The sequence below is a fragment of the Medicago sativa genome, chromosome 1 (genome assembly GCF_051527215.1).
Source record: "Medicago sativa cultivar Bolivia chromosome 1, Bolivia_mono, whole genome shotgun sequence".
Classification (NCBI taxonomy): domain Eukaryota; kingdom Viridiplantae; phylum Streptophyta; class Magnoliopsida; order Fabales; family Fabaceae; genus Medicago; species Medicago sativa.
In genome coordinates, this window is record NC_140749.1 from 38,416,523 (window position 1) to 38,434,267 (window position 17,745).

The window sequence follows — 17,745 nt, forward strand, 5'->3', positions numbered from 1 at the left end:
GATTACAAGAAAACATCAAGATTGAATGGTTTGAGCAAAGGAAGCAAGTGGATCAAAAGCTAGGGTTTTGGCTTGCTTGAGCTTGAAACTTAGAGCTGTCACAAGAATCTTGTTTAGGTGAGTTCTTAGATAGCTTTCCACCCTTGGGATTATGTGTTTTAATCTTGTAAGATAACCATGAATTCTAGGGTTTTTACATAAGAGTTTAGTACCCCTTCTTATGCCATGCTTACAAAGTTTGTCAATAATTGCCATACAAATGTTTTAGAGGTTTTCTATGACCACTAGAGTCATAATATTCATAGAGACACTTGGTTTTGAGGTTTTTGGGTCAAAAACACCATTTTTAGAAGGGCTGGACTTTCATAACTTGCCACAACGAGCAGATAGCTCGCTAGGCGAGCTAGACAACAGAACAGGGGGTCCTGCTCGCCCCCAACTCCCCACAACGAGCAGCTACTCGTCACAGCGAGCAAGCTTACTCGCCTAGGCGAGTGGACAGTGCAACAGTGCACCGTTTGCTCGTTTCAGGCGTGGTGGGCTTGCTCTGGCTCAGATTTTCTTCGAGTAGTCTTTTTATAAAAGTAAACCCCTCAAACCAATGTCCTATTTGATAAACTTGAGCAAGGTTTTCTAGAGAAAGAAGCAAGTATTTGACATAGTTAGCAAAGCATGGCAATAGAGAGATGTTCTGATAGAATCAGGTAGCTAGTTAATCATTCAGGAAGGGAATGAAAGTAGAGCCTTGATGTAGCTTGTCAAGAACTAGAATAGTTAGTAAAGAATAGAATAGAATTGAATAGAATGTTAGACATGAGCTTTATGCTTGATAAGACGTGAAGTGACATGGAGTATTCTTCGTATAGAAACTAGAATGATCATGCAAGCATGACTAGACGTGAATTGATTAGATATCTCTTTACATAGTAAGTTAAGCAAGCATATAGTTTACCTCTAGTTGGATCGTATAGGAACCCGAGGTAAAAGAGATAGAATATATAGATTTAATACTCATGCATTTATAGACCAAGACTTTAAAGTTAAAGGTGCCATATCTCTTGTATCCTTCCAAGGTTGGATTCAAGGGGTTCTCATGATGGGAACGGGGCTAGCCGTAAGGAACCCGCATGTCACTTAGTAAGCAAGATGTAGTGGTTGTGTCTCTTGGGTCCACACTAGGTTGGCTTAAGGGGTTTTCGCTAGAGGAAACGGGGTTATCCGTAAGGATCCCAAACGTCACTGCAGGAGTGCCGTTGGTTATTCCTTAGATAGGTACCATCGGTTAGATAGGGATTGTGCTGGTGTTTACTCCACCCCGGGGCTCTCCGTAAAATGAACTCAGATAATATTTGTTTGCTAAACGCTAACTTAATCAATGAACCTGGCTATGCATATTTATTAGACATGTATATGTTATGTCATAGAGCCTTGACATAGATCATCAAGAATTAGTAGGGCATATACGTAGATCATCAAGAACTAGTATGATAGCAAGATAAGATACGTTGTTAGATACATCGTAGTATGCAATAGAGCAAATAGAGAAAGTTATGCTGATGACGAACTTAGGTTTCCCCTAATCGTCCGGTTTAGAATCGTGTCATGATTATGTTAGACTTAGACCTCGATACGTAGAGCGTATTCTTGGCATAACGGTTTTAGATTCCCCTTGACCGCCATGACACATATAGAAGTGAAGCCTATAACAAGGTAAGAAGAGACTATGACGACCCTAGTATGCACGACCGTCTAAGTATGCAAGTCCCCACACACGTATAATCAACCGGCAGGTTGTATTGTAGACATGTGGTGACCATAGGTTTCCCCTGTGGTTCCCTATAGCCTAGGATTAGGTGGAACTCACTGAGACATTATGTCTCATCCCAATCCTTATTTGTTTCAGATATCAGGATGGATTAGCAAGCTAGTAGCCGAATGGATGTTGAAGGAAGTGTTCATTCGTACCCGCTGCAGAAGGATATGGATATGCAAGGACGCATTTATTATACTTTAGAAAAGTTGAGTTGTATTATTATTGTACGAGCGCATATTATTGTATAAGATATTTATTCGAAGTATTTATGTTGTAAAATTTTGATGTATCCAATACTAAACTAATGCACACGCCAAACTTTCTAGATATGTTTAGTGTGGGTATTATAACATCTTTTGATAATTCTGTGAAGTTATGGAATGGAACAACTGGGAAATGTGTTGCTACCTTCCGCCATGTTTAGGATGTTTACCAGATCAGGTACATATATGTTTCCTTCTTATCTTGATCTAAACACCAAAGAATTCACTCCATTTAGAACTATGATTCAGGGTATTTGGTTTATGTGCAGCTGGTCTGCAGACAGTATACTATTATTACGTGGCAACAATGATTCAACATTGAAGGTAAGCGTAATTTCCCCTTTCTTCAGTGAAGGAGACAAAAACCAGTGGACATCATTTAGCTTTGTTTGTACCTTAAATTACACCTACTCTCAATAGCAAGCAAGATCGTTGACCTTTCATTGTGCTTTGTTCCCTAGGTTTGGGATATTCGGACACGTAAATTGAAGGAAGATCTTCCAGGCCATTCTGATGAAGTATGTCTATATAAATACCAAAAAACTATCGTGTTATTTTATAAATATTATGGGCCAAAAGTAATTTTTATATAAATGAATCTGTTGGTTTTCCAGGCCATTCTAATGAAGTATGTCTCTAGGATCTGACTGGAATCTTGCACATAAGCATACACTGAATAAAATATCTGGCCTAGATGCAGTGAGGTATATCAAAGAACCAATCATACCTCTACACTGCTTCTGATCTACCTTAGATCCATTATCTTCTTTGCTTAATAAAATATTTGGCTTGGATGCATTGGAGTGTTCGTCACTTTGCAATCTTCCAGCTTGAACTTCTTCAGAAGCTCCTTAGTATACTTTGTTTGATGAACATATACTCCTTCTTTGCATTGATTGATTTGAATCCCAAGGAAGAAATTCAATTCTCCCATCATGCTCATTTCAAATTCATCCTGCATTATTTTAAAAATTCCTTGCAAAGAGATGCATTAGTAGAACCAAATATTATATCATCAACATATATATGCACAATAAGAATGTCTTTCTCAAGAGTCCTTCTGAAGAGTGTTGTGTCAACCTGACCTCTTTTGAAATCATTTTCAATTAAGAAATTGTTTAGTCTGTCATACCAAGCTCTGGGAGCTTGTTTAAGACCATATAGTGATTTCTTAAGCTTCTAAACATGGTCAGGATACTTAAGATCCTTCCAAGGTTGGATTCAAGGGGTTCTCATGATGGGAACGAGGCTAGCCGTAAGGAACCCGCATGTCACTTAGTAAGCAAGATGTAGTGGTCGTGTCTCTTGGGTCCACACTAGGTTGGCTTAAGCGGTTTTCGCTAGAGGAAATGGGGTTAGCCGTAAGGATCCCACACGTCACTGCAGGAGTGTCGTTGGTTATTCCTTAGATTGGTTCCATCGGTTAGATAGGGATTGTGCTCGGGTTTACTCCACCCCGGGGCTCTCCGTAAAATGAACTCAGATAATATTTGTTTGCTAAACGCTAACTTAATCAATGAACCTGACTATGCATATTTATTAGACATGTATATGTTATGTCATAGAGCCTTGACATAGATCGTCAAGAATTAGTAGAGCATAGACGTAGATCGTCAAGAACTAGTATGATAGCAAGATAAGATATGTTGTTAGATACATCGTAGTATGCAATAGAGCAAATAGAGAAAGTTATGCCGATGATGAACTTAGGTTTCCCCTAATGGTCCGGTTTAGAATCATGTCATGATTATGTTAGACTTAGGCCTCGATACGTAGAGCGTATTCTTGGCATAGCGGTTTTAGATTCCCCTTGATCGCCATGACACATATAGAAGTGAAGCCTATAACAAGGTAAGAAGAGACTATGACGGCCCTAGTATGCACGACCGTCTAAGTATGCAAGTCCCCACACACGTATAATCAACCAGCAGGTTGTATTATAGACATGTGGTAACCGTAGGTTTCCCCTAAGGTTACCTATAGCCTAGGATTAGGTGGAACTCACTGAGACATTATGTCTCATCACAATCCTTATTTGTTTCAGATATCAGGATGGATTAGCAAGCTAGTAGCCGAATGGATGTTGCAACAAGTGTTCGTTCGTACCCGCTGCAGAAGGATATGGATATGGAAGGACGCATTTATTATACTTTAGAAAAGTTGAGTTGTATTTTTATTGTACGACCGCATATTGTTGTATAAGATATTCATTCGAAGTATTTATGTTGTAAAATTTTAATGTATCCAATACTAAACTAATGCACATGCTAAACTTTCTAGATACGTTTAGTGTGAACAAATATATGCACAACAAGAATGTCTTTCTCAAGAGTCCTTCTGAAGAGTGTTGTGTCAACCTGACCTCTTTTGAAATCATTTTCAATTAAGAAATTGCTTAGTCTGTCATACCAAGCTCTGGGAGCTTGTTTAAGACCATATAGTGATTTCTTAAGCTTCTAAACATGGTCAGGATACTTAAGATCCTCAAAACCAGGAGGTTGCTTAACAAACACTTCTACTGATATCACTCCATTGGGAAATGCACTCTTTACATCCATTTGATATAATATTATGTCATGATTTAATGCATAGGATAGAAGTAACCTGATTGCTTCCAATCTTGCAACTGGAGCAAATGTTTCAGTATAATCAATGCCTTCTTGTTGACTGTAACCTTGAGCAACAAGTCTAGCTTTGTTTCTGACTACTTCTCCTTGTTCATTCAGCTTGTATCTGAATACCCATTTTGTTCCAATAATGTTCTTATGCTGAGGTTTCTATCACTGATAACAATCATATCATAGACTCTTCTTGTCTGAAATATGATCTTGATCTTCTAGGACTTTATGTTTCCAATGATTTGATCCTCAAGATGTGAAGACTTGTACTTGAATGTACTTAAATTGCGGTATTTAATTTTAAATACATGATAATGATAAAAATAATAGTAATTATTATTTTTAATCGTGAATGTCGTTTCCCATAAATTTAGCTTATCGTGGTTGTGATAAGAATAAGAATAAGAATTCAATTGAATTTCTTATCTTTCCTCCATTCAAATCCAATGAGTTTGTTTCCTTCACTTTTGTGGATTTGTTTCTTTTTGCTCTTATTCACAAGTGTTGTTGAACTAATTAATGGATAAGTTCCTTTTTAATGTTATCCATTAGAGTAATTGTTGCTGCAATTTTTGCTAAAACAGTTAAAAAATCTCTATATAAATAGACGACTCTACTCAGTTCTAAAACTACACCAAAGAGATTCTATTGAGTTGTCGAGAAATCTTTCTCTCTTCTCCCTGCAGCTTGCTGATGGCAGGTCGTCTTACGTCATTCTTAGCATGTTTTTCAGTTTATTTTAGTAGGAAATAGAAGCAAAAAGGAGGAGTATTAGAACGACTGCCTATGATTTTGGAACTTTTGTAATGTTTTCTATATTTGAGTCTGTAATTATAGTTTTCCCTAAACATAGCAATTTTAGGGGTTTTTGAAGTAATTCACGAAGAAATCATGCAAATCGGCAAATCAAGAACAACCGAAGAATTGTGAAGATTTAAGAGACAAAAGATCCAAGAGGCCTCAGAAGACATACAAGTGCAAGGAATTATGTTCCCAAAGTCCTGAGGGTAGTTATTTGAAGACGCAGACCTAAAAACGATGGAAAATTCGGAGACTGGGCCCAAAAGGAAGGAAGAATGCGCCTAGGGCATTTGAAATGGGCCTAGGGTATGAAAATTACATTTCATGCACCTAGGGAATTTCCCATGCGCCTAGGGCATGCATTGGGGTGGTAACTATGCGCCCCGTGCGTGCAAAAAGTCGGGGTCAACTGTCTTTTCCTGCTTCCATTTTGGGTAAAGCCCTCACTTTTAGCCCAAACCCAGGTAGAAACTCTCACTATAAATACCAGCCTTCCTCATTCAGAATTTCTCGCTCAGAACTGTAGCAGTTCAAGAGGAAGGCGACTTTGGAGCTTCATGAGAGTTTCTATCTTCTCCTTGAATTTCTAGGGTATGTTTTTATATTTAGTAATTTGTTTTTAGTTACCATGTGTAACTAAATCTTTTTAGGTAAGAGTTCTAAGATGAACCTCTGTATATTTTTGTTGGACATTTATTTTATTTAATTTGTCGTTCATTTATTTATGCTTTTGTCCACTATAGAGTTTTATTAGGAAATAGTATTTATTTTTGTGAGAGGGGCAATCCTAGATTAGGTACTTAGGTTGTGACATGACCTAACACTGTTATTACTAACTTGATGCTTATATATTGATATTTATACCCTTTTACTATACACTATCTATCTTGGAAGTAAGTGATTATTAACTAACCAAAGATGCCATAAGAGTTGTTGAACCTAGACGTAGGTACCCAGTGGCTAGAACCCGTTGGGTCATGTGGTGCATTAGCAAAGCTAGGAATTAACTGGTTAGTAATTAGGGAAACAAGCACCTAGTCCGACTTAAAGCTACAACCTAATAAGACCATTCTCTTGAAACCCTTAGTAAGCTAGGGCTGCCCGTTTGTAGAACAAGTAAGTAAACTTAGAGAGAATGTGCTATGAGTGTCCTAAGATTGATATATGGACAGACCTAAGGGAACCTTGGCCTTCATTGCCTAGGGAAACACTGGAAAGCCAATTTAAGTTTATGTTTCAATTACCTTTGAATTAGCAAGACCCTGCAGGTAAGGAGCACCGTGTGATCAGCAAGTGTCGTTAGTCATATGAGGGATAGGCATAATTAGGTACACAGTTGCTAAAACTCATTGGGTTAGGTGGTGCCCTACCTATTTAGGAAACTCCCAATGACCTTATCACTTTTATAGTCACCAAAAGATAAATAAGAACGACATTTAGATTACGTATTATCCAATAACGAATATAGAGGGGATTCGTAGAATCCTAACCGCTTCTTACTTTTCTGCAACCAAAAACAGGTAAATTTGCTATGTTGCAAACAGATAAAAATTGCAACTTACTTTTATACCGTCAGCTTAATAAAAATAAGTAACTAAAATTGTACGGACGAAAGGACAATCCCTGTGGATAGGATAATTTACTTACTACTTTATTACTTGATGAAAAGGACTGATACACTTGCCATTAGTCAATTGTAACTAAACCAAATCCGACACATCAAGTTTTTGGCGCCGTTGTCGAGGATTGTTAATATTTTCGAATGAACAATTTGAATTACTTATCTTTACCTTTCTATTTCTAAAAATGTTCGTGTTTAGTTTATACATCCAAATTAGACTGGTTAAAACTTCGTCAATGCCTCATCAAATATGAGGGATCATCAACGCATTGCTCTAGGAGATTATGGAAAGCTGGATAATCTGGATGAAATCTTTCTTGGGTTCCAACCAGCAAATCCAGTAATCTTTGATATTAAGAATAGTGTGCTAGTTAACTTGAAAACTAACCAATTCGCAGGAAAAGAGTTAGAGGATTGCAATGCTCATTTGATATTGTTCCTCGGCATATGCAGCACGATCAACCCTTCAGGAATATCAGAATCAGATAAACGGCTGAGATTATTCGGTTATTCACTACAAAGGAGGGCAAATGACTAACTAGACGTACTGCCTAAAAAATTTATCACAACATGACCAGCTCAAACGAAGATTCTTGGACAGGTATTTTCCATGTTCGAGGTGCCGATGAGTCAATGAAAAAGTACCTCATCGCAAAGGGGCTGCGCACTTGCATAGACGTAAATAAGGTGTTTCTAGACGTGATTACCTTGATTTTCAGTAAACAGCAAAATGGTTGCAAAATGGTTACTTTCAACATAAACCAGTAAATCTTAGGACATATTATGTTTGTTATTTTCCAGGAAATGATTATGTTCTTGATATTGTTAAAAGGAATTATGAATATAACCGTCAAATCCGACACGGATTGTGATATACATGCAAGTAATATCAGAAATTATGTAGCAACAAAGAAAAGGAAAACTTCCGACACGTGATATGCATGCAAATAATTTCAGAAAATTGAAAATGATGCATAATTAGTGCTATGCAACATTATAAGAAATAAGTAATCCTCAATTTATACAAAAACTAACTTGTGAACAATTCAATTCAAGGAATAGAAAAAAATACGGTTAGAGTCGTAAATCAGATTCATTAATGCATGCAAACTCATTTAGTCATCAAGTTAAAATGAAACTCTGCAAGACACTGATCAAATTTTTACATAACAATAGCACAGCTCTTTTGCTAATGCATAAAACCACTCAGATACTCATCATCAGAATCATTGTCGCCATCATAATCACTGTCGCTCATAGACTCCAATTTCTCAACCACCTCGTCCACTGCAGTAGGATAGCTAGTAGAGTCATCGATCAAATCTGTATTTAAACTTAAATCCAAGTTACCATCCCCGCCCAGTATAGAACCACTTTTCTTGTTAAATGGCGACTCCCTCGTCTTTCTCACTTTCTTCCTATTGGGTGATAAACCTGCACTTTCAGCTGGCTGAACATTTTTTCTTTTGGAAGTGGTAGCTGCCTTTGTAGGCCCCTTCTTATCTGGGGCAGCCTTCTCTTGAACTAAGTCATCAGCATCAACAGCATTGACTTCATTATCACTATCTGGAATATCATCATCAGCTTCCTGATGATATAGGCACATGAAAGTGTAAGCGTTAAACATGATTGGAAGGAAAACATTGCAATACAGGAAATTGGCAATTGACATACCTTCTGATTATTCTTTCGTGGTTGTGACAGCTTTTTTGCATCAATTGCAAAATCATTCTTTTTCTTCACCATGCTTGATATGATTTGTTCCTTTTCTGTCTGAATTTTCTGTAGTTTCTGAAAGTGAAACACGCAAGTAAAAAGGATAAGAACAACAACAACAATAATAGTAATAATATTACAGACCATTATTTTAAATACAACTAAGCCAAATAAGTAATTGTCTCTCTTACCTCAAATTCCTTTTCAAACAACATGAGATCGTTTAACCACATTGACTCTGGTGAGGTATCCTTCAAAGTCTTAAGCACCTTTTCCTTTTCACCAAGTTCAGCTTCCAGCTTCACAAGGCTTTCATCGGTGAAATTTTCAGGAGGCAAGGATGAAAGATACTCATAGTCACCCAATGTCGCTACAGTTTTCTGCTCATCAGCTTCCTGCTCTTTTGAACTGTAATCATTTGCACCTGCAACTTGTGGTTCTGCAGAGTTACCTTTCTTCAGAATCTCAATCAAAAATTCAGCTCTTCGGTAGATCGGGCATGACGCATTCACAACATCGGTTATAAAATTTCGTTTGATTCTTAAACTCGGCAAAAGTTGTTTAATGTTCTTCTCTAGATATTCCTGCGGGCAAGCACAACTTGCATTTCAGTTGATATATATTAATAGATAGGTACATGATATAGAGAAAGATCTATGTAATTGTTAGCAACAATAATTCACCTTTCTCTTCGCATAATACTTCAGCCGAAGTCTACAGAACTCTTCAAGAACTGCATAAGAAATGACACAGAAAAGTGAGTAGTATGAAAAACATTACATGATAATGCGATTCAAAGTAATTATACATAAAGAAGGGTATACTTTGTTCTGGGGAGTTATATTTCATAATTTTTCCCTCTGCATCAAAAAGATACATGTTGCTTGTGCTAATAGTGCACGACAGGTTAAACTTCCTGCATAATTCTTCTTTATCTTCGTCCTCTGTTGTAGCTATTTTTTCTGCCTTCATCTTGACTTTAAAGTCTACCATTTCATAAACCCCTATTTGCCTAAAACCCTGCAACAAAGAAAATTTACATATGAAAAAGGTACAGATTTACCTATGGTGTAAATGGTAAGTAAAAGTATAGGTCACGTCACCTCAATGTGCGCCTGAGCAGTTTTTTTGGCAAGGAACTTCTTATAATCTTGAGTCCACTTTCGAATAGGAAGCTCTTCGATTCTGACAGTTTGTTCATTTATTCTCTCCACTAAACCATTGACTGTATAGCCCTTGGCACTTTTCTTAATGGTTCCTCTGAACCCTCTGTACCATGGTTTCATTGGCACCATTTCCTCTTCCTTCAAGAAACGTCTTACATTCTCAATAATTTCACATGGATGATATTTGGGAATATCAGAACTAAAACATGTCCCCATGGCATGGCAACCATTAACAAGCACGAGAGGAATGATTGGTATGTACCTGTGTGGTGACAAGCAGAATTTGAATCAGTTCAACTTTGATGGGGTTCCTTAGTTGTTACTTATTAATAATCACAACCAAAATAGCCATTACAAAGAAAGGAGAAACAAAATACCAGTTTGGTTCAATGGACCTCCCATCCTCATTCAAGTATTCAAGAAGCTTATCATCATCCACAGGGAAGAGGAGACGAGTAACGCAATTTAGCTTAATGTATAACTTTTCGGAACTTGCATGGTCTTTACCACCCTGGAACGAGCAACTTATCCCCTGAATATAAGTTCAAGAAAGAAAATGAGAAATAGTGCAATAAAAAAAATTATGCCGGTTCATCTCACCAGGTCACGAGTGCCAAATTGACCATAAGGTATGAGAAGATTGATGTTGTTGCTACCCACAAAATCCTGTGCCATTCCAATAATTGTCCTAGCAATACTTTGTTCACCATAGTGACAATGAGAATGTTCAGTCACATAAGCAGTTAATAGGAAAACTTCTGTTTGTTTGGTCAAATTCATCTTAAAGGAGCAGAAAAGAGTCTTCCTTTGACCAAGTGTAAGGCCATCTACCATAGACGGAATGGACCTTTGGAGATTTTTCATTGAGAAGAATAGAAGTTCTTTGTTAACAAAATCCCTGTACTTTATACTTTTGCTTTCATAATTACAAGTGCCAGGCTGCATCATCTGATAATGGAAAACTATACGTTAACTATACACCCTAGAAGAGTAAGCCTGTGTTAGAAAATTGATGTATTGGTAAACATCAAACCTGAGAGTTACAAATCCAAGCCTTCCATTCCTCAGCTTTTTTACTGAATGCCAGCTCAATTGAAGTGGAAGTTCCATCTTGTTCATCATCATCATCCCAAACAAAATATGCCCTGTGCTCATCAAGATCTTGAAAGTACTCTCTCACTTCCTGCGCAGCAGTCAAGCCCTGTACAAACACCAAAAATTTGAAATAAGCAAAGACTGCATGAAAGAATTAGGAACACAAAAAGTAATTGGTTTAGGGGAACACAGTATTTTGGTTTGAACGATTCTGTTCACCGCAAAAATCGTTTATTGTGTTGACATTGATGGAATCGCCTATTTCCTATACCTCATGGGTGGGCAGGTTGTGCAGCCATGGCCTAACCCAAGCCAAATCCAAAAGGATGAAAACCGACATTTCCCTTCAACCTTTTCTATAGGCAATAAAGTGCAAACATGTTCGTCTTTGTTTATTACACACCTGTGTTTGATAAAATGCGAGTCTTGCTTTGCTCCATTTAATAGAGAGAGAGAGAGAGATAGACACAAGAGATAGATTAGTGGGACTCGTTTCATTTAGTGGATCTCACTAAATGGAGCAAAATAAAAGGAGTGAAGTCAAACTCATAAAAGACCCATTTACTTTTCATTTATTATTAATTATTTCAATAAGGCGTTTTAACTTTTTTATAATAGGCACTTGTAATATTTAAATATATATAAAAATAACAAATATCCATAAAATCCTTGTTCAAAAAAAAAAAAAAAAAACAAATATCCATAAAATCTAATCAATTTATTTCAAAATGATCTATGAATACATATCCAACGTTTCTTTTTTTAGTTCCCTCAAAAAAAAAAAGCAAATTTATTAAAAATAACTCAAAGCCAAGACTTATATGATGCTGCATAGCCACAGCTTTAAAATACCAACAAGCAAGCCAATATAGTGTAGGCAAACCATGAGTGATATGCAGAAAAAATACGCCAATGCCACACCAAAATGGAATTAGATAGTATCCCTTCTGATGAAGAAGGGGCTCTAAAAGAGGCTGGAATCAATCTTAAACACAAAATGATACCAACCTCTTTGAGACACACTGACAGACTAAAATGTGCCCACAGATGCATAAATATAAAAAATATGGAGGTTTTCCAACAACAAACCTTACAGTACTTTATCTCCCAATCATTTGCAGTGTTACCCAATTCTTTTTTCCAGTCTTCATATTGCTGCATAGAATCAAATGATAACTTCTTCCCCTTCTTTGAATTAGAAGCCTGCAGAGAAAGATAAATGTATCTCGTAAAACAAAAAGAAAAGAAAAAAAAAATAGATTATTTACTCAAGAATGTGTACAGAGTGTTTTCATTATCAATTATACATGCTAACCTTTATAATGGGAAAGGTAAACACAGACATGAATTTTGAAACTTTAAGTAGTGATGGCCAGAATGAATAAATGAAGTTTATCAATAGTCCTTTTAAGTGAGCGCCATCTTCATCCTAAATCACACATAAATTTGAACTATTATAATCGCGGGGAATAAGAAAATCAAACGTAGAACATAATCATGCCTCATACATAGAAACATAAAAGTCAAGGCATTAATAAACTATGATCTTTAAGTTACTCACCTGATTGGCCATAATCATCAACCGGCCATATCTCAAAGATTCCGCATCACTGTATTTCTTGTTTCGCACAAGTCCAAGAACGGTCATCAGAATCTGAATTTCTTTCTTTTTTAATAGCTTTCTACTGTCCCTCACATTGAGCAATTTGCTGCTCAATGGAAACACACCATAGAGGTCCGGGTCCACCACAGCAGAGACCCCGGCCATCTTCAAACCAAAAAGTAGTCATTAAGTTCAAGGTTTTTTTTTTAATTGAATTTAAATAAATGACCATAAGCTTCAACCGCTTGTACTTAAATGAAAAAAAATTCATACCAAAATTTGAAATATACTTTTTAAAATTAGTTTTTGTATATAGACAATAGAAAACAACTTACAGCAAAGGCAGAATCTGCATGTGTCAAAATCAAGGTACATTTGCCACGCTCGGGTCCGCCAGCCAACATGGCTTCCACATGCGTTTCCACATGCGTTTGTTTCAAACGTATCCGTATCTGTGGTAGGAGGGTTTTCGCAATTTCAGACTTTTGATCTTCAAAAATATAAAATATTCGAGTAAAACACCATTTCATGTTAATTTGATAGCATTGCAAAAACAACCAACAAATGAAGAATTACTAACCATGAGTCAGCCTTGAATTAAAACCCAATCTAGCTGGTTTAGTGGTTAACATCTCTTTGGTTTGAGAATGAAAGGCAGGGTTGTCAATCCGAGCATTGACAAAAACCCACAAATGATTCTTCACAGTGTCAGCATTCACATTGACATGCTCCTTCTTCTTCAATACTTCCTTCTTTATATAGGTAGTAATTTGCTTGGTGATGTAATCAACATGAGTCCCACCCTTAATTGTAGCAATGGAGTTAACAAAGCTGACCTGGTAAAAATAAAATAAAAAATAAGTTGTGTAAGACAAGAAATTAACATCAATGAACCTGCAAGTTACGCTATACTTTAGACGTTCACTAGTCACCTGTTGAAACTTCCCGTCACTTAGACTCAGGCAAATCTCCAAGCTATCACTTAGTTTGGCATGAGTCCTAATAAAAGCAACCAAATCATGTTAGATAAAAACAAAGGAAAATACACCAACCCACACTCAGATTGAGTTCTCAACTACATATCTGTATAGCAACAAACCTTGGCAGGGAAAAGGGTTTGGACTCCTGAGCACAATTCAAGAAGAAATCAGTATAATCTTTGAAAGAGTTGAATGGAATCACTTCGCTGATTAGTTCAACCGTAACAGTATCACCAAGGCACCCTGCCATGTCCAGCACGCGCTTTTTCATCAAAGCTACAACATCCTTCTCAAGACAGGTCATTTCAAACTTGGTTAAGTCAGGCTTAAAGGTCACCGTGGTCGAGTATTCATCAACTTTGCGTTTGGTTACCATTCGCTCAAACTTAACATTCATATTATTATGGAACTCCTTCATAACACAAAAATACAACCAAGACAAATGGAAAATCAAAGACCAAAAATTTTGAGCACTTGCAGAAACAATTAAAGCACCAAAATCAAAGACCAAAGTTCAAACAAATACTGCAACGAGATGATAGCAGAAATATAAAATACAGGTCCATTTCCTACAAAATGTAAAACTGTAACATGATTCTAAATCAACAATTAACATAACATACCTAAATTTAAATTTACACATGAAAGGCATGATCCCATAACAACTCCCAGTTCATTTCACCAAACATTAAAAAGTAAATACACTAGCAGAATCTTGAAATTCAATTTTAGTTCATAGCACCAAAACCTAACCCTAGAAAAATCAAAAATCAAAATCTCAAAGGAAGAAAGGAATAACCACCTCTCTCGTAGTCCCCAGTTCATCAGCAAACTCAACCCAAAAACAAGTCGAGTAACTATTCGTGAGATGAAAAATGTTTATTACATCATCAAATGTTTCATCGCCTATTAATGGAGCACCGTTGTAGCAAACAGAAATCTCATTCATCTTAGTATCAATTTCTACTCTCAACCGGTTCATGGTTGGATCTCGCCGTTTTTTATCAGCAGCGTGAACGAGGATTATGTCGAAGATTTTGTAGAGATCAGGGACGTACGAGATTTTGCGGTGAACTATTTTCCCGTCTTCGTAAACCCATTGTTTCTGTGTTTTTTTTTTTTTATTGAATCGATGAAAGTATCGGGTTCGCACCGTTTCTCCATGGTGGTGGTGGTGGTGGTGGTGGTGTCGTCGTCGTAGACCCATTGTTTCTGTGTTTTTTTTTTTATTGAATTTTTTTTATTGAGTCGATGAAAGTATCGGGTTATGAAAGTATCGGGTTCGCACCGTTTCTCCATGGTGGTGGTGGTGGTGGTGGTGGTAGAGAGAAAGTAAAGAGAAAAGGGATGATTGATTCACTCCAACGAATTAGCTTATATATGGGCAATAACCCAACCAAAATTGCTTTTTCCACATAAAAAACTTCGTAGACACAAGTAAAATACTTAAATGCCTCCAGTAATAGTTAACCATTTTTTTTTTGTCTCATTCTATTATTATTTGTTTTTTTTTGTTCCAATTACTTTTCTGTAATAATTCTTCAAATTCATTCAATTTTTTTGTCAAATTCTCCATTAGCTATTTGCATGGAAGTTTCTTGATTCGAACTTGATGTAGCCATGGATACAGATGAAAGTTTTAGGGTTCTAAGGTTTTGATTTTGAAGTAGAGATATTTTTGCAGAGTATCGGTCTAAAATCAGAAAGTGTAGGTAGTGAAGTGAGAAGTGTGTGTTTTTGTCTAAGTGTTTTTAGTGAAAACTTTTTGCACAAGTTTGATTTATAATGTTTACTTTTTAAAGTTTTTGGAAATAATAATTTGGTGGATCTCTATTGAATTATTCTTTAATTAAAAATAAAATAGCTATTAAAATATTTTTAAACTTATTATTCTCTCATCCAGTGTATACAGAGTATAGAGTAGATAAAAATTACTTTTGACCTAAACAGTGTGTCTTTCACCTCTATTAGAAATCAATAGAAATTAATAAAAATTTCTTTTAATATATTTTCTTGGTTTAGTATATATCTCCTATTTTTGTTTACCTTTATTTTAATACATTGTGGATTATAGAAAGAAAAAAAATTATGAATTATAATTAGATATTATCAAATTTATATTCTAACTTCAGTCAATGAAATTATTTTATTTAAATTAAAGAAAATAGAAGGAAATAACTCAATTTTAATAAATAAATAAATTAAATGATTCATTTTCATATGTACCATTCAAACACTTCATGACAACATAGTTTTTAGATAAAAAATAATTATTATTATTCATCTTCTCCTCTCCTCCCTTTTACAAATAGTTTATTTATTAAAATTTAATTTGTTGAGTCGCCGGTGCACCGCGGCGATTTGGTTTCTTTCAGCTTCGCAGCTTTGTTTTTTCTTTCAGATCTGGAAGGTTTTTTAGGTGGTTGGGTTTGTGTTTGTTGTTGACTCTGTCTTCAGATTGGTGTTGCCTTTGTTGTTTCTCTATGGGTTCAGTTACAGTGTTGTTGTTTTGTTCCAATTTAGGTGATGTATTGCTGCTTTTAAGCTGTTTTTGTTTTGGTGTTTGGGCTGGTTTCTAACCAAAGAGCCTTCTACGTGAGGGCTTCTAGTCTCTTGCTTGGTCTTATGCTAGTTGTTGGTGCCTTCATTACAACCTCTTCCCTCATCATCGTTTCGAACTTCTAGACCTTCCTTCTTCATGTTTCTGATCTAGATACCCATTACTACGTCTTCTAATTTTAACACCTGCAAGATAGTTTTTGAATAGGCCGAGTGTTCACCTATGCTTGCAATGCTTTTGTTCATAACACGTTTGGAGGCCGCTTCTCCTTGTCACTGGCGGATGCCTTTTTAGGATTTGGGTTGTGTTTCTGCTTCAGATCGGCGTCGCTGCCCGTGTTTTGTTGTTGGGTTTCGTCTTACTTAAGATTTGTGATTGTGTTGCTGTCGGTTTCTTGGTGAGGTGGTTTGGCGGCGTAGTGAAGTTGTGACGGTGGTGGTGATGCGCGGTGGCGATGCAGTGGCGGCCGTGGTTATTCAGTTGTGGTAGGGGTGGTGATGTGTAGTGGTGGTGAAGTGTGGTGGGGGTGATGATGTGTGATGGTGGTTGGTGTTTTAAGTGAGGAGGCGGGTGCTTGTTGTGGTGATTTCCTTTAGAAGCAACCTATGTTGCACGGGTTCATGTTCGTCATCTCTAGCTCTTGTTTGTGCTTTTTAGGTGGTTTAGGTGTTTAAGAAGTTTTGGAGGGTGCGTGTCACGTTGTGTTGAGGCTTTTCCTTTTGATTTGTTTGTTGTTTAAAATTCGCATGTCATGTCTTTCGTCTTACATATTGTGTGCTGGTTTTCGGTGGGCCGCTTCATTTGGCTTCGAGATCCGGAGTCAGGGTCTAGCTGCAATCTTTGTTTAACTTGGTTTGGTTTTGGAATAATAAATGAAAATTAAACTAACGGAGCAATAAAAATAAAAGCGTGTGGATTTTTGTAGTGACATTGGATCACCAAAAAATCCCTAATCAAATTTTTTGCATTTTTGGATATATATATATATATATATATATATATATATATATATATATATATATATATATATATATAAAGCGGTAAAGAAATAAAAGGATTCAGACATTCTATATCATATGCAATAAAAATTGAGCCCCTAGAGTTATTTCTGATGAAATTACTTTAGAAAGCCCCCAACAACAAGCACCAAACGTACAAATGGCCACATCAACCTGTCCAGATATTCATGTTCCTGAGCAATATGTTCCTGAACTTGTCCCTGGTCATATTGAGTCTCATTCTTCAGTTGAAAAAGTCAATGAACCTGATTTTATGACCACATCAGAAGATTCTGATGTTGAGGTTAAGCAATCTAACTCTCCCTCTACTGTGGTTGTAAATTCTGTTCTTGATCAACCTTCAGAGACCAATACTCAAACTACAACCTCCACAAATGACCAACCTTCATCTTCAAACCAAGCCCTTCAAGCTTGTGCTCCTGCCAGAACCACAAATGTCCCTTCTCCACCCACCCTGTTTCTAGATTCTTCTATACTAGCAGATGTGTGT

The 17,745-nt window shown here is 36.6% G+C and overlaps 1 protein-coding gene and 1 long non-coding RNA gene across 3 annotated transcripts; one reads left to right on the plus strand and one right to left on the minus strand.

The window, feature by feature from the left end:
* The first annotated feature begins 2,342 nt into the window (after positions 1–2,342).
* Positions 2,343–2,784, plus strand: LOC146954818 (uncharacterized). The gene is made up of 3 exons (XR_015015216.1): positions 2,343–2,400; positions 2,538–2,594; positions 2,691–2,784. It is a non-coding gene; the product is annotated as an uncharacterized LOC146954818 (long non-coding RNA).
* A 5,406-nt stretch (positions 2,785–8,190) lies between these two features.
* On the minus strand, positions 8,191–15,025 carry LOC146954819 (DNA topoisomerase 2-like). Of its 2 annotated transcripts, none has more exons than XM_085718658.1 (17): positions 14,479–15,025; positions 13,796–13,962; positions 13,629–13,695; positions 13,277–13,532; positions 13,032–13,186; positions 12,655–12,861; positions 12,409–12,522; positions 12,183–12,296; positions 11,032–11,199; positions 10,599–10,946; positions 10,376–10,509; positions 9,936–10,260; positions 9,657–9,852; positions 9,516–9,565; positions 9,024–9,416; positions 8,791–8,907; positions 8,191–8,704 (listed from the first exon to the last, which is right to left on the minus strand). In XM_085718658.1, exons 1-17 carry the CDS (start codon positions 14,881–14,883, stop codon positions 8,306–8,308), a joined length of 3,615 nt encoding a protein of 1,204 aa, XP_085574784.1. In that variant the 5' UTR covers positions 14,884–15,025; the 3' UTR covers positions 8,191–8,305. The 2 variants fall into 2 exon arrangements, with proteins under 2 accessions (XP_085574784.1, XP_085574782.1); XM_085718656.1 differs by having other exon boundaries at positions 13,796–14,088.
* Between the last annotated feature and the right edge of the window lie 2,720 nt (positions 15,026–17,745).

What these genes read in the sequence shown, in the direction of transcription:
- LOC146954819 (XM_085718656.1), bottom strand. Translation starts at nt 14,883, where the DNA reads ATGGGTCTACGACGACGACACCACCACCACCACCACCACCACCATGGA. An exon ending in AACTGGGGACTACGAGAGAG is followed by an intron (nt 14,089 to 14,478) that starts GTGGTTATTCCT and finishes TGTGTTATGAAG; the next exon opens with GAGTTCCATAATAATATGAA. An exon ending in TGTTTGAAAAGGAATTTGAG is followed by an intron (nt 8,908 to 9,023) that starts GTAAGAGAGACA and finishes TTTCACTTTCAG; the next exon opens with AAACTACAGAAAATTCAGAC.